Source organism: Taudactylus pleione, unplaced genomic scaffold (genome assembly GCF_031769625.1).
Source record: "Taudactylus pleione unplaced genomic scaffold, aTauple2 ptg000069l, whole genome shotgun sequence".
In the NCBI taxonomy this organism is placed as follows: domain Eukaryota; kingdom Metazoa; phylum Chordata; class Amphibia; order Anura; family Myobatrachidae; genus Taudactylus; species Taudactylus pleione.
The window spans coordinates 2970884-2988342 of record NW_028284471.1 but is presented as its reverse complement, the minus strand read 5'-3'; the positions used below and the strand labels follow the sequence as shown (position 1 = coordinate 2988342).

Sequence of the window (17459 nt, the reverse complement as noted above, 5' to 3'; positions counted from 1 at the left end):
CCAAAGGCGTCCAAGCGACCCGTTCCGGCTTCACTGGTGGCGCAGTTCACGGACGTGTCTTCGGATGACGGAGAGGTACATGAGGACTCAGATGCCGGGGCCCAGGAGGTGGAGACTAAGTCCTCCATTAATGTGCCGGCATTGGTTAGGACGGTGCGGGCCATCCTTCATATAGAGGAGGACGTGCCGGCTCCCAGGTCGAAGTATCCTAATTTTAAAAAGGCCAAAGTAGCTTTGACTGTTTTTCCCCTGTTCGACCAGTTGACGTATCATATGGCGGGGGCTTGGCAGTTGCCCAGCATGAGATTCCAAGAAACGGTTGGCATCCAACTATCCTTTTCCTGAGTCTCATTGCAGGAAATGGGAAACCCCACCTGCGGTGGATTCCCATGTCACCCGCTTAATTAAAAGCGCTACTTTGCCATTAACGTCTATCTCCTCATTGAAGGATCCCAGGGACAGGAAAGTGGAGACTTGTTTAAAGTCTATCTACTCTCTCTCTGGGGCAGTGGCCCGTCCGTCCATGGCCATCTCTTGGGTGGCTAAGGCCATTGAGAGCTGGGCCAACGCGTTGGAAGATACCTTTCCGGACGATGCTCCGAATATCCAGAGAGCGTTGATAGGACAGATGAGAGATACGGCTTCCTATATTGGGGAAGCATCGTTGGATGCAAGCCTGCTGACCTCTAGGGTGTCGGCTGCAGCTGTGTCGGCGCGTCGGTCCTTGTGGCTGTGGTCCTGGAGGGCTGACGCAGATTCTAAATAGGGCCTGGATGTCTTACCTTTTAATGGAGAGTTGCTATTTGGTCCAGATTTGGACAAAATAGTGGATACTCTGGCTAAATCAAAGTCTGCCTTCCTCCTTTCGGCTTCAGCGCCGGCTAAGGTGAGGAGCTCAGCCTTTTCGGTCCTTTCGGGTTCAGGGAAAGGCCAAAGGTCATTCCTTTCCGAGGCAGTCGGCGACTAAGACAGCCTCGAAGCCCAAGAAGCAGGCCTGGAGTGCCAGGCGCCCTTCTTCCAAACAGGAAGATAAACCTTCTGCCTGATGGGATGGGCCTCCCTCTGGGGGACCCCAGAGTGGGAGGCCGACATCTTCAATTTGCCCAGTGCTGGCACAATACCACCACGGATGCCTGGGTTCGAGAAGTGGTTTCCCAGGGGTACGCCCTGTCTTTTCGGCACACACCGCCCCACCAGTTTTTCTGCACGAGTCCTTCTCAGGACAAAACCAAGGCTTTGCAGATTCAGGAGGCTATAGAGTCCTTCCTGAAAGCAGGGGTCATAGTTCCCGTTCCTCAATCACAACGAGGGACGGTGTACTACTCTACTCTGTTTCTGGTGCAGAAACCCAATGGTTCTCATTGCCCTATCCTCAATTTGAAGTCTCTGAACAAATTCCTCAGAGCTCCCAAATTCAGGATGGAAACATTACGTTCCATCATTCTGGTGATGGAACCGGGGGATTACATGGTCTCCCTGGATATCCAGGACGCCTACCTCCATATTCCGATAGCACCTTCGCACCAGTGGTATCTGCGGTTCGCTATCCTTCAACATCTTTATCAGTTCCGGGCGCTACCCTTTAGCCTCTCCACGGCACTGGGCGTATTCACTAAAGTGATGGCAATCATGGCCGCACATCTTCGGAACCAGACTGTACTGCTGCTGCCGTATCTGGACGACCTCCTTTTGCTGGCGAGCTCCCCGGAGGTACTGCTTGAACATCTCCACTTGACGATCGCTTGTATGCAAGCGCACGGGTGGTTGATAAATTGGAGAAAGTCCTCCCTGATTCCATCACAGCGGATAGTTCATTTGGGAGCCCTGCTAGATTCTCGTCAGCAAAGGATCTTCCTGACTCCGGAAAAGGTCTCCTCCCTACAGCTGCGGATATACAGTTGCCTGAGCAGTTGCCGCCTGTCGGAACACTCGGCGATGAGAGTTCTGGGGTCCATGGTGTCGGCATTCGACATGGTGGAATTTTCCCAGTTCCATTCATGGCCCCTGCAGGGGCTGATTCTATCAGAATGGAACGGGTTACCTCACCGGATCCACTCTCAGATGCTGGTGTTGTCCCCGGAGGTTCGGCAGTCTTTGGCTTGGTGGCTTCAGACCCCTATCTGGTCGATGTGCGCCCCTTTTGGATCCCGGACTGGGTCCTGCTCACAACAGATGCCAGTCTTCGGGGTTGGGGGGCAGTGACAGGCTCGTTGTCACTTCAGAGTCGTTGGACTGCGGAGGAAGCACTTCTCCCCATCAACATCCTGGAACTGCTGGCGGTGTACAGGGCCCTGCAGTCGTCCAACACCGCTCTTCAAGGAAGGGCGGTTCAAGTTCAGTCCGGCAACGCCACCACGGTGGCGTACATCAACCACCAGGGAAGAACTCGCAGTCGGGCTGCGATGTCGGAGGTGTCTCGCATCCTTGCTTGGGCGGAGTGCCACATTCCAGCGATCTCGGCGGTCTTCATCCCCGGAGTCCTCAATTGGGAGGCGGACTTCCTCAGCCGTCACGACGTGCATCCCGGGGAATGGTCGCTTCACCCAGAGGTGCTTCAGCTACCCGTGGACAGATGGGGGCTGCCGGAGCTTGACATGATGGCCTCCTGTCACAATCACAAGTTGCCCGTTTACTGGTCTAGGACAAGAGACGCAGGCGCATGTCTGGTAGACGTGCTGTCGGTGAAATTGACGTTTCACCTGGCGTATCTGTTTCCTCCAATATCCCTGCTGCCTCGGGACCTACGGAAATTCAAGCAGGATGGCGTTACGCTCGTGCTGGTGGTTCCGGCGTGGCCCAGACGTCCTTGGTACTCCGATCTGAGGAGCCTCTCCATCGACGCTCCGCACCTTCTTCCTCAGCGTCAGGACCTATTGTCTCAAGGGCCCTGCCTTTACCCAGATCTGGGTCGTCTGTCTTTGACGGCGTGGCTCTTGAGACAGCCGTCTTAAGGTCTCGGGGCTTCTCGGGTTCGGTTATTAGTACCATGCTCAGGGCACGCAAGCCTGCTTCAGCACGGATTTACCACAGGGTGTGGTGCACTTACTTTCAGTGGTGTGAGTCCAGAAACTTTGATCCTCAGGTGTTCCGAGTTTCTAGGGTCTTGGACTTTCTTCAGTCAGGTTTGGACCTGGGCTTACGCCTTGCATCCCTGAAGGTACATGTGTCCGCGCTGTCCGTGTGGTTCCAGCGAAGGATAGCTACGCTGCCAGATGTTCACACTTTTTTACAAGGTGTTCTCCGAATCCAGCCTCCCTTCGTGGCTCCTTGGCTGTGGTTCTTCGGGTCCTGCAGGGTCCTCCTTTTTGAGTCTCTTGATTTGGTGGAATTCAGGTGGTTGACATTTAAGACCGTTTTTCTCCTGGCAATTGCTTCTGCCAGGAGGGTGTCAGAGTTGGGGGCGCTTTCTTGTCGCCCCCCTTTTCTGATTTTTCACCAGGACAGAGCGGTGCTTCGCACTCGTCCTGAGTTTTTGTCTAAATTGGTTTCGAAGTTCCACATCAATCGGTAACTTGTTGTACCAGCTTTTCAGTCACCTGATCTTTCAGCTGGTGAGGCTTCCTTGGACGTAGTCCATGCGCTTAGAATCTATGTGGACCGGACTGCTTCTGTTAGGAAGTCTGATTCATTGTTTGTCCTCTTTGGTTTTCACAGGAGGGGTTGGCCTGCAAACAAACAAACGTTAGCCCGTTGGCTTTGTTCCGTTATTTGTGAGGCTTATGCACAGGAGGGTTTACCTGTGCCAGCCTCTGTTAAGGCTCATTCCACTTGTTCTGTGGGTCCCTCTTGGGCTGCTAGACGTGGCTCCTCTGCTGTTCAGCTGTGTAAGGCGGCCACTTGGTCTTCCATTCAGACGTTTTTGAGGTTCTATGCGTTTGACACCTTTGCCTCTCAGGATGCATCCTTTGGGCTCCGGGTTCTCCTTTCTGCACAGGAGTGTCCCTGCCCTTAGTTGAAGTGCTTTGGGACATCCCCAAGGTCAACCCTTTGGACCCCCTATGGACCCTGAAGTAGAAAACAGGAGATGTGGTAAGAACTTACCTTTATCTCTGTTTCTACGAAGTCCATAGGGTCCACAGGGCACCCGCCCTGACGCACCTGGCTTCATATGGGCTGTGTGGCTGGTCACCGGTTTTCAGTCTCCCATTTCTATGAGTATGGTTTCTTGTGTGTTCCAGTCTTCCCTTCCTTCTCTCTATTTAGTCTCCTCCTCCGGCCTTGGCTGTTTACCAACTGAGGTGCCTGTGGCTCGGGGGTGGGGTATAGAGGAGAATGGACCCAAGTGCATCCTGGGAGCAGCAAAAGCTTTAACTGTGTGGTGCCCGTGGATCCAGATCCAGCTTATACCCCAAGGTCAACCCTGTGGACCCTATGGACTTCATAGAAACAGAGATAACAAAGGTAAGTTCTTACCATATCTCCTGTTATCTCTATGAACCATGTGGGGAAGGCTTCCAGCGTCCTCTCCGGTAGGCGCACACTCGATGCGCTGACGCCGCCATTTCCTCTATCCTTTAGCAGCACTGCGTACAAGGTCCTTCCCGATTTGGGCTTTCTCTCATATAAACATCCTCCTCAGCTTTCATCCCCTCTGTAGGGTGGAGTCCACACAGCCGGGGTGCGTGCTACAGAATAAAAAGGACTATCTGACTGAAGTGGCTAGACAATAGAACAATGAAACATTTTACAGAAAAATACCACATGACCCTACATTGAAATTCCAGGAGGAGCTAAAAAAGATGTTATATTGAGCTTCTAGAGAGTGAAGTGATATCCAAAGAAGCATGGTAATTTTTATTTACAGCACATCCGGTGGTTCCGCTATATTACCATTTGCCAAAAATCCACAAATGCATGATTACACCTCCCGGATGTCCTATTGTTTTGGGTATCGGATCATGAACAAGTAATTTGTCTTTGTGTGGATTTGTTTTTGCAAGATCATGTGACTAATCTTGAGTCACATCTCCCACTTTTTTTTTCCAAAATATTTTATTGGTAAACTGTGTACATTATATATTTTTTATTAATGTATCACAATCAAATATATAAAACAGTTACATTCTACATTCATATTTACCATGAAACATATATATATATATATATATATATATATATATATATAAAGTTGTCAGAAACAAATGGATTGAGAGAACCGCACGTATCCCCAATAAACTTTATGGGTCAGCCAAATTACTATTTTAGAAGGGTGAGCCTCCTGTTGAAACAACTTCTAGGTTGTACCAAGTAGTTAACCTCACCGCTTGGCGTAAATTATCTTTTGTCTCAGAAGGTAACACAGAAGGTAACACACAAACATATGGTAACCATGTCTCGAAAAACTTTTTGACCTTTTTTTCCTTGTTAATTGACATTTCAAGCCAGTCCATATGGAACAAAGGTAATGTCAAGGTATCTGTGGATATCCACTGAGACAGGATGGTCTTCTTTCCTGCTGCTGCAATTTTAGCTAACAAAATTCGTTGACCCAGTGGTGGTTTAGGTAAATTTTGATCAAGGTATATGTCCCAAAGGGCCCATTCGGGAGAGATATTAATAGTTATACCTAAAACATCTTTAATATAAGTTTGAATTATAAGCCAACATTTTTTAACTTCAGGACAATTCCACATACAGTGATAAAGATCTGCTTCTAAAGCTTGACATTTGAAACATTTAGAATCATTGGAGGCCCCCATCAAAAAACGCAACTTGCGTGTGTAGTAAGCACGATGTAGCAGTTTATAATGCATTTCTGTGTAAGAAGCGGAAATAAATATTTTATTTAGATGAATAAAAGCTTGAAGAAAATCAATCTTCCATTTAACAATACCAGACTGTAATTTTTCCAAATCTATAGATCGTTTAATTTGAGAATACAAATATGAGGTAGAGCAACTTCTTCCTGAGCAACTACTCAACACTCTATCTAATGTATGTGTATGTCAGAATCTGTTAGTTTGGAGAGAATGTTAGTCACATAACTTCTAAGTTGGTAATATGTAAATAAAGGTATAGTTATCTGAGGAAATATTTCTTGTAATTTTTCATATATAAGAATTTTAAGTGTCTGTCCATCCAAAACTTGATAAACCAGTCTCGGACCCCCTGAACCCCAAAAACGCGCTAAAGTATGATGTAAAGCAGAAAATCCTTGAGACCTTGTATTATGATATATGGGTAAAAAAATAGTGTTATATGTTGATATACCCATCTTGCGTCTAGATAGACGCCAGGCTGTGCACGTAGTGGTTAACAACAAATTATTAGTAACCGAGAAAGGAAAATCTGTGGGTCTCATATGTAATAGGCTAGAGAGTGTAATGTCAGGACAAAAGGCTTGTTCCAAGCCAGTATTAGCGAACTCTTCAGAATTCTGTAACCAATCAACTGCATAACGGTAGTTTGCAGCTAGATTATAGCGTTTTATACAGGGAAGGTTAATACCTCCCAATTGTGTGGATTGACTTAATTTGAATAAAGATATTCTTGGTTTCTTATCCGCCCAAATAAACTTGCTCATAGCTTTATTCAATAACTTTAGATCTGAATCTTTTAAAAGTAAGGGTAACATTTGTATTGGGTATAGCAACCTAGGAAAAGAGATCATTTTTATCAAGTGGCATCTACCTATGTAAGACAGTGGCAAGTGTTTCCAGGCCTGAAAGTCAGCAATAATACAGGATATTACAGCAGGAAAATTAGCCATGTAAAGATCAGAGGGATTGACAGGTATATGTAAACCTAAATAAGTCAAAGAGGTATTCGCCCATCTGAAAGGAAAAGAACCATTCCAGGCAGCCTGGGCACCATCGTGTAAGGCTAAAGCTTCTGTCTTAGACTTATTTATCACAAATCCTGACATAATTTCAAAATCATGTAGAAGTTGCATAAAACCTGGGAAAGCAGCTTGTGGATTAGCAAAATACAATAGCAAGTCATCAGCGTATGCTGACACTTTTAATATTTGACTTCCAATTCGAATCCCTTTCCATTCGGTCTGCAAATAAAAATGTCGGATAAGGGGATCCAATGCTAAATTAAAAAGTAGGGGAGATAAAGGGCACCCTTGTCTTGTACCGCGATATAATTGAAAGTTCTCCGTATTTAAACCATTAATGGTGAGAAATACTGTGGGGGTATTATATAGTGAATTAAAAAATCGTATAAAACTTGGACCAAAATTTTGAAAATGAAAGACGCGTAACAAATGTGTCCAGGACACACGGTCAAATGCTTTATCAACATCACAACTGACCAAAAGAGACGTATCCTCTGAGTTTTGTAGCGATTGCGTTATGGCTGCTATTACCTGCCGAATGTTATGTACTGAAGATCTATTCTTTACAAAGCCAGATTGTGATGTATGGAGTAACTTGGGTAAAAGCATCTGTAATCTTTGTGCCATAATGGAGGATAATAACTTTAAATCCTGATTTAGTAAAGATATGGGACGGTAAGACTGTACTAATGTTGAATCTTTACCCGGCTTTGGTAACATTAATATACGGGCTTCATTAAAAGAAAATGGAGCCGCTGTGCCAGAGAGAATAGAATTAAACAATTTTAATAAATGAGTAAGAGATGGAGATAATAATTTATAATATTCTGCACTAAGCCCATCAGGGCCCGGAGCTTTACCAATTGCTGAATGTCCAATAGCCGCCAAGATTTCTTGCTCAGAAATTAAATCAGTCAGTATCTCCAGTTCCTCCTCAGTTAATATAGGGGAACCTGCCGACTTTAAAAATTCCATACCTAAAATTTGGTTATCTTGTGGTGCAGTGTATGATTTTCTAAAGTATTCCAAAAAGGAATTTGTTATATCAGAAGTGGAGATAAGAACATGAGATTCCGAGACAATTTTTGAAATGTTAACCTGAGGACGCTGATTTCTAACCACATTGGCCAACAGTTTCCCTGCCCTATTTCCACACTTAAAATAACGATGCTTCTGGTAATCTAAAGAACATTGGGCTTTTTCTGTACATAGTGTGCCATATAAATTTTTAGTATCAATATAAATCTGACGAGTTTCTGGGGTATTAAACCTTAATAAATTTGTATAAGATGTAGAAAGAGCTGTACTAATAGCTTGAAATTTTTGGGAGAGCTTCTTACGTTTTCCGGCAACATAAGCTATGATCGAGCCATGCAAAACTGGCTTGGATGCTGCCCAAAATAAATTGATATCTTCAATATGTTGATTATTATCGTTGACATAGTTCCCGTATTGTTGTTCCAAATATAGCTTGAAATCAGGACAATTATATAAATAGGAGGGAAATCTCCAATTAAAGGAGGAAGGTTTTGGTGTAGGAAGGGATAAGGAGAACCATGTTGGAGCGTGGTCAGAGATAGCTATATTTTCTACTTTAGCATCATAAACTTTAGGAAGAAGATTTGTGGGAAGAAACCAATAATCAATCTTGGAGGATGTGTGATGTGGGTGTGAGTAAAACGTATAATCACGCTCCACGGGGTGTTGATACCTCCAGGGATCAGAGAGTTGGAGAGAAGATATAAGAAAATCTAAAGCCTTAGGTATAGCGCCCCTTCCCCCATCGCCTGATCTGTCTAATAGTGGGTTGAGAGTAGTATTGAAATCCCCCCCTAAAATAATGGTCCCTTCGGCCCAATCCTGTATTTGAACATATAAATCTGTAAAAAAAAACACTGTTAGGACCAGTTGGTGCATATATGGTGACAATAGTATACAAAACCCCTTCCAATTGTATTTTAACAAATAGAAATCTACCCTGAAGGTCACACAATTTATCAAGTATAGTGTAGTTAAGGGACTTGCGTAGAAGAAGAACCACACCTCTTCGTTTGGAGGTATATGAAGCTGCTATGTATTAATTCAACCAATTGCTCCTTAACGTATTTGGATCCCCCTCCCTCCAGTACGTTTCCTGAAGCACAGCCACATCTGGTTTGAGCCTCTGTAGGTGTTGTAATACCTTCCGCCGTTTGAGCGGTGTGTTAAGACCCTCTACATTCCAAGTGAGGAATTTTATACGATCCTTATAATTAACAGGTGTACCAAAGGAATTCAAGTTATCAACCAATACCTTGTTTCATGAAAATACTAATTTGTTGAAATTCGTTAAACATAGCATCCCATGTCCCAGCGAGTAGGGACGCCATTGTTATTATAAACGCGCGGTCTCTCAATCCCATTATCACTACATTTAACTAAACATATATACACCAAAATGATACAGTTCTACCATTTTGTGTTTTTCTTTGAACCCAAACATAAGGCCATTGTGGCCAATAATAACCAGTAACTATATTCCAAATATGAGAAAAAAAAAAATCAAAACAAATAATAAAAAAGAACAATTTAGAGGAAACAGAGTTTTCCAGAAAAATAGTAAGAAATACACATAATATGCAAAAACAGATGAGAATCAATTTCTCATTAACAAATATTAATGACATAATGAGGCATATGTGAGTAATATAATACTTGCGATTTAAGCATTAACTCAATGTTCATCGACAGATGAGAGTACGTTAGATTCCGAAAGAGAAGTAACAAATGTCTTTGCCGGGGACACCGAATCAAAGAAATACTGTTTGCCATCATGATGTACTCTAAGCTTAGCTGGGTAGAGGAGGGCAAATCTGATTCCAGCATCAAAAAGCGACTTGTATATCGGTGAAAATTCTCTTTGTTTCATTGCCACTTGATAAGAAAAATCTTGAAAGAGAAGCAACCTGTCCCCTTTAAGGATAAATTTTGAGATTTACGATAAGCCTCCATCAGTCTGACTTTATCCATATAATTAAGGAACTTGAAAATGACAGGTCTAGGTCTGCGGCGATCTGCTTGACGATCCGGACCAATTCTGTGTGCACGTTCGATCAGTATAGGGCCTGATGTAGAGCTGCAACCCAACTCCCGAGGAAGCCAGGTGGAAACTGAGTCCATAAGTTCCCGCTGTTTGACAGATTCCGGTAAGCCAATCAGACGTAGATTATTGCGGCGGTTGCGATTCTCCAAATCTTCCAGCTTTTCCTGCATGGTGACAATGGAAGCTTCCTGCGTTTCAATTACCGATTTGGCCGTAGTAAGATCGTCTTCAAGATTTGAAATGCGCTGTTCTGCTTCATCAAACCGCACACTATGCTCGCGAAGCTGCGTTACAGCCGAATCTATCGCCTCTTTCAGACCAGCCAACTTTTTATCAAGCAATGGTGAGAGAAGATCCGAGATTTCCTGTGCTTTGGCCACAGACACAGCACTGAATTTGGAAGGATCAGACACGCCATCCATAATATCCCCAGCCGGGGAAGTAGGAGGACTAGAGGTGGTAGATGCAGTGGTTCTGGTCTCTCTGCCTCGGACACCTGGACCTCCCTTACCACCCTTCTGTATTTTGGTCACGTGCTTATCCATATATAAATCTCAGATAATGGACTTTGCTAGGAAAATTGATTATATTTAATATGCCAAAAAAAAACCTAAATAATCCTGACCAGCAGGGGGAGCTGATATAGATATAGTGCCTTTGGAGATCCAGAAAAACTCTCATATTTCTCTGTATAAAAATGTGTTGCAGGAACAGCAGCTAGAGCCCTGCCAATCCCAAGATGGCGGCCGTGGGCTAATACACTGCACTGCCCACACTACAGCACTTGTCACAGGGGCCAGTGAAGTCAGAGAGGCAGGAAGGTAGGTGGCTCCTCCGATAGCATACTTGAGGGGAAGAGGTGACAAGGGAGGCAGCTGCGCGATCCGTCCGGATCCAAAATGGCGGCCGCGATTAGTGGTGCTTTGTACTGCACCTAAACTCCGGCGGTATGGTGACGGTGGGGAGCCGGGAATAGTGTCCACTTACCCACCGCTATCTCCAGGTGACGCACTGATGTCCGCGCGTCACTGCTCCTGGCGTTGCAGGTGTTTTATCCGCGCCTGTATGTGAAGGGAACGAGAGCTCTCTAAAATGCGGCCATCTACAAGGTCCGCCCACCGGAAGTCCCGCATCTCCCACTTTAATGTTCCACTGCTATGATACCCTGCTCATGTAGAATATTAGTATACAGCAATTCTACACCGCAGGTTAACAATTTATAAGAATCTATCCATTCAATATTGCTGATTTTGCATACGAAATCCATTCTACAAACGATATAATGCATTTTTTATGCAAAATCAGCAATATTGAATGGAAAGATTCTTATTGTTAACCTGTGATGTAGAATCGCTGAATACTAATCCACATGAGCAGGGTATCACAGCAGTGGAACATTTGCGAAAAGATTCCCACATGTCAGATGCGTCACGTGATTTTGTTTTATCAGCAATTCTATTTATTTTACTGCACAATTATTTTTATTTTGAATCACAGTTTTACATTCAGACACGGGACAGCCATAGGAACAAGGTTCGCTCCGAGTTTCGCCAACCTCTATTTGGGGAGCAGTACATTTGGAGTGGCGACTTCGTCGGTGACACATTTTATGAACTATTTGAACACAAATAAGTTTGGTTTAAAATTCACCAGCACTTATAATGATACGGCAATAACTTATTTGGATATCACAGTCATAAAATATGCACGTCAGCATACACTAAAAATGTGGATTTCAATTAATATCTAAATTATAAACGTTGTCATAATACAAGCTGGAAAAATAATATCCCAAAAGGACCGTTCCTGCGTTTACCACGGAATTGTTCAAATATAGACGTCTTTATGAAATAATCTAGGGTTTTCTAAAACTTGGATATCCGAAAATATTATTAGATGGAGTATTAAAAGAAGCGAGACAAGGAGATAGATCCAAATTAATAATAACTAAAACAAAACAGACAAAAAGGGTTGATGCTGAGGTAGAGGGAGAGAATAAAATGGCTCTGGGGTTTATAACTAAATATAATTCCTCATCCACAGAAATTAAGAAGATCATAGATAAGAATTCCCGTTTACTAAAAAGAAATACATTTCTAGCCAAAGATTTAGAGAAGGGCAGTAGAGTAGTATTCAGAAAGGCAGATAGCCGTAAAAATAAATTAGCACCCAGTCTGTTGAGGAATAAAACGAAGATCTCCGGAGGGCAACATGAGTTAACATGGTTGGCTCCTAAACCAAAAGGATTTTGTAAGTGTGGTAAAAACAAATGCCTTACATGTACCTATGCCGATCATAAAAGTAATATGGTGATTTCATTTGCAGATAAAAGTATCCACAAGATTGGTTATTTTTTAAACTGTCAATCAAAATTTGTGATCATGTGTGGTTGTGGGATCCAATATGTAGGTAGGACCACACGCACTTTAAACATTAGGTTTTTGGAACGTAGGCAGTGTCTTCTAAAAGGTCTGAAGTCCCATAGTTTACTAAACCATGTCTCTGTGTCCGTCTGAGAGATCTGCAAAACATCAAGGTCAAAGCAATAGAACAAATTAGACCTACATCTAGAGGAGGTAATAGGTTTCGAGCCCTATGTCGCAAAGAGGCTTTTTGGATCTTTTAATTAGGAACATTGATTCTGAATGGGCTGAATGGAATTTAATGTAATATGGGCATTCATGTCATGGAGGAGGGTCTGGGATATGGTGATATACTCCAGGTCCCTGGAGGTTCACCATCCTACTGGCCTCCCTCATGAGACTTTTGTCCTAATATCCCCTTTAGTTCCAGCCCCCCCAAAAAATAAGTCCCCCATTCTCTGCATGGTTTCCTCCTCCTCGCCGTTTCCTCTTTCTCCCTTCTTCCCCCCTTCCCATCGCAACATAATTTCATCTTCTAGAGCTATTTCTTATATTAAGATATTGCTCATTAATTTCCCTAATGTTGTTAGGCTCATAAAAAATAAATACTAACTTGGAAATTTTAACTTTGAACTTTAGGGAAGATTTCTCTTTATTATACAGTATATCTGCTTTTGTTTGGAAAAGATAATGATATATTAGATTGATTTAAACGGGTCATAAGCAGTATATAATAGACATACATCTGATCCCAGTTTTTGGGCTATTTGAATTGGGAAGATGCTTTATAAAATATTACAAGATTGCAGTATGACTGCTCAGAAATAATTTTTAGTATTATGCATCATTTAAATGTACATTAGAGAAAAATGTATATCTACATCTAGTACTGCAAATTGCAGCCTGATAAATGGTTTCTTATTTGTGTGTCCAAATTATTCATTTAAGAATAGGATACGAGCGCACAAAAAACTTGCTTTAGTGGTTATACCTACCTCAAATAAGTCATCATTTTATTGAATGCTTTTTATATTGATATGTGCTATTACTGTTAGAATACTGATACAGTGTAACCTAAAAGGGAAACCATGTGTTAAAGAACTCCCTCAGTGAGAAACAAATAGCCCTGATTGGCTGGATCTCACAATAAAATAATGGGAGCTATCTAGGGATGTTACTTCTGAGGAAACAGCCATTTGATTAATACTGAGAAACGTATCAAGTTCAACCCCCTGTGGGAATACCAGCCTGAGGCCACATGACCCAATCAGAAAAACCACACTTTCCAAGAACTCCGCATCACGTGTCTACACACAGACGTCTGTGTGTGAGACGGGAGGAAGGTGCAAGTGTCGGTCCGTTTCTCTATCCACATTACGCTTCTGTGGAGCCAGACGGTGAATGAAGGAATACAGATAAGTGCCGTTATATGCAGCATTTTCGGGAACAGGTATCCTAATACGGGGCCCCATTATACCTGGACATGTTACTATTCCAGTGTCACACAAGTGAATGGAAAGTTAGAGAATTGTACTAATAAAGAGCCGTGCACGGCAATACTTATTACCGCTAACCATACAATAAATGCTGATGGATTGTGGACTAGACTTTCTAGTTATCTCTGATTGGGAAACCAGAAATCTTCATTATTATTTACTATTCAGATAGAGCAAGAATACTGTGTGCATGTGTGTATATGTGTGTATGTTTATATATGTATGTATGTGTATATATATATATATATATGTATATATATATATATATATATGTGTGTGTGTGTGTATATATATATATATATATATATGTATATATGTGTGTGTGTATATATATATATATGTATATATGTGTGTGTGTGTGTGTATATATATATATATATATATATATATATATATATATATATATATATATATATATATATACACACATTTTCTTTTAAACCGACAGGTTTTTTTTTTTCTGATAAAAATCAGCTTTGTATTGATGTTGGGACATTTCTACTAACATTTACTAACCAAGACCTTTTCCAAAAACGACTTGAGAATATTCATAAGCTGTTCAGGAACGCCGTTTTACAACCCTAGGGTGTATTTCATTTTATGTATATTGAGAGATATCTACAAATTTAGCTTGTGCACATGTGTTGTGATTACTAGATAACTGCTCTTCTATTGCATACAGCTGGTTCCGATATTCAATTGTTAGCTGTTTTTTAGGGCAAATGCATAGAATTTGATGAAAGTGTGGACCGAAGACCAAGTCGCCGCCTTGCACAATTGTTCTGCAGAGACGCCATGTCTAAATCCCCACGATGGTACCACAGACAGAGTAGAATATGCTGTCACCGTGTTCGGAACAGAGAGATCAGCCTGAGTATACACATGAGAAATAGTCATGTGCAGCCACCGAGCCAGAGTCTGCTTGTTAGCTGGTCAGCCTCGCTTATGAAAGCCATATAACACATAAAATGCATCTGATTTCCTGATGGAGTTAGCACGATCCATGTAGATACGAAGAGCTCGAACCACATCCAGTGAAGCTTCAACTACCGAGAGGCCAGAACATTGAAAGGCTGGGACTACAATTTCTTCATTCATATGAAAACAGGATACCACTTTTGGAAGATAATCCGCCCTTGTACGGAGGACATCTCTATTTTGGTGAAAAATCAAAAATGGAGAGCATTTGATGCTTTTGCCTCCCAGGATGCTTCCTTTGGGCGGCGATTCTCCTCTCTGCTTAGGAGCGTTCCCACCCTTAAGGGAACTGCTATAGGACATCCCCATGGTATCCCTGTGGAACTTATGAAACCCGAAGAAGAAAATGAGAGTTATGGTTGATTAACATTTTTGTTAACTTTTTCTTCGAGGTTCATAGGGTCCACTCTGACACACCTGACCTCAGTTGAGATCTGTTCCTTTCTTTTTTGTCACTGATGCCCTCTTCGTTTTTTGAGAGTGTTTCTTGTATACATTGTACTTCTCCACTTTCCGTCTCTTTGCCGTTAGGCTTGTTTACAAACTGAATGCCTGGGGCGGGGTATATAGGAAGGAGGTCCTGTGCATGCTGAGAGTTTCAAAGCTGTAGCTGCTTGGTGCAATGGATTACTCCAACTACATTGGTCGTTACGATCAATGGAAAATGGCCAAGTCGCGTAAAAAATCGCAATGTGTATGGGCACTTTTAGTTTGGTTAAAGGCAGACCATAAGGTTTCAGACAGCATGATGGGCACTTTTCCCATGCAGGGTGCTTAAAATTTATGTAAGTAGAACGGCTGATAAACATAGGACAGATAGGGCCAATGCTTAGTTGGACGCAAGTTGGCTGTCATTCCGCCCTCACTTTGTGCACAGATCTAAATGTAAATATACGCCTGCATGCAGAGTTATATGCATCTCTTTGGCTGGACTGCACCTCTGCACTCACTTTTCATCTTTAGATTGTAAGATTGCAAGCAGGGCCCTCTTACCTCTTTATATATTGTTTTAATACTGTTTTATTCCTAATTGTAAAGCACAATTTGAATAGAGGCTATATAAGTAAATAATTATCTTCATAAGTGCACACCAGAGAGTACATTGGTATTTTGCAATATCCGGTTACCATACCGGACGCCCTACCTACCTGTTATTATTCTTGCCCAAGCTCCAAGCAGCACCTCTGTGCTTTGTTGTTCCAGTGTCCTTCATTGGACTACTGCAAAAGGATTTAATGTATTATTTAAACAGTGAAATTGTTTTACTTGCCACAGAACTGTAAAAAAAAACCCAAAAACCGCAGTACGTTTGATGCCTGTGACTGCATCTCTTTTTGTTATCCTGCTCAAATGAGGAATTTTTTTGGCTGTTATGTTATTTTTTGCTTAGCTGGCTCAGTTTATACAGATTTCTCAAAGGCGTTTGTTAAATACTACAGTGTTACGGATCCATGTTGTATTAGCTTAAATGTCACGCTCCACCGGTTATATTATCCAAACTACCTTTTCTAGCTTCAGGGATCAAAGTTTTGCAGAAATGCACATGAAAGGCAGACAGTGGTACAACTCCCAGTCTGGTACAAAAGAAATAATGTAAGGTTACCGAGAGAGACACTCGCTAGAGAAGTTTTGAAAAAAAAAATGTTTAAATCGGGTAATATAATATACATTTCATGTGCTCGTTGTCTGATGCATTTTCATATGCTCTTCTGAAATGGAAAGCCCCCCCCAAAAAACAAAATAAAAGACCAAAAAATATATATATATAATGTGTCAAAGATGGAAGACCGGCACTCTGCTTGTCTGATAATATGCTCCAGGAGTCTTCTGATGAATTCAACTAATATGCCAAAAACAGAGGCACTTGGAGACTTCCAACAAGTTTAACGGTTTTACTGTGACAGATCACACATAAATCGACCAACATTTCGGGGCACACAAGCACCTTAGTCAAGGGGGGGACATTTTATTTTTTTCTTCTATTACTTTTTGAAGGAATGCAGGCTGCAAGACCGATCTGCTCCTGCAAGTTTTTAGTAACAAAAGGCACCTAGTTAGTGCCTGTTTCCCCTGGGTGGCATCTCCTCTAGGCCTTTTGATGGTACCCATCCGCCCCTAATAACTGCCGCATTGTTCTCTCTTTTTAGGAGCTTTACTTCAAATGGAGCGGTCCATTGATGCCATTGTACTTCCTGCCAATGGGACTGGCATCACTAAAGAGGGGAGGTAAGTGATGCTGTGCGATTTAAAAAAAAAAAAAAAAACCTATATCACACAGATGGCTCTTACTCAAAAACCTAAAATGGAAGTCATTAACACCTTTTGGGTCTTATTCAGACCCGGTCGCAAGCGCCGATGCGCTCGCAACCGGGTCGATGGTTAGCCCTGCGCACGCGCAGTGGCCGCACTGCACGCGCGCAAGCCCCGGAGCGCGAGAGAAATTCTCTCGCTCCGGAGCTCTCTACAAAAGGGGCGGCTGTCGATGTTGATCGACAGCTCGCCCCGTTTTGTAGGCGGGCCGGGGGGGGGGGTGGTTTCCAAAACGGAGGCGTTCCTTAAGGAACGCCTACCGTTTTGTGGGCGGCTGCACTGACATCAGTGATGTCAGTGGGGAGTTTCCTGCTCGATCAGAGCAGGAAGCTCCCTGGGGCTTGCAGTTGCTGAGACCCAACCTTAGGGTCTTGTCGCAAGCCCAGATGGTCGTGATGGTGTTCACCATCGCGACCATCAACCTGGTCGGTCGCTAAGCTGTGGGTGGT

General features: G+C 42.9%; 1 protein-coding gene across 4 annotated transcripts in view; it reads left to right on the top strand.

Moving 5' to 3' along the window:
- The window catches only part of RTEL1 (regulator of telomere elongation helicase 1), a 140400-nt gene that overhangs the window by 18019 nt on the left and 104922 nt on the right, over positions 1-17459 (top strand). For all 4 annotated transcript variants that reach the window (XM_088467037.1, XM_088467035.1, XM_088467036.1 and 1 more), the window contains exon 11: positions 16848-16926. In XM_088467037.1, the coding sequence (XP_088323163.1) occupies positions 16848-16926 (79 nt within the window). The remainder of the gene's footprint in view (positions 1-16847; positions 16927-17459) is intronic.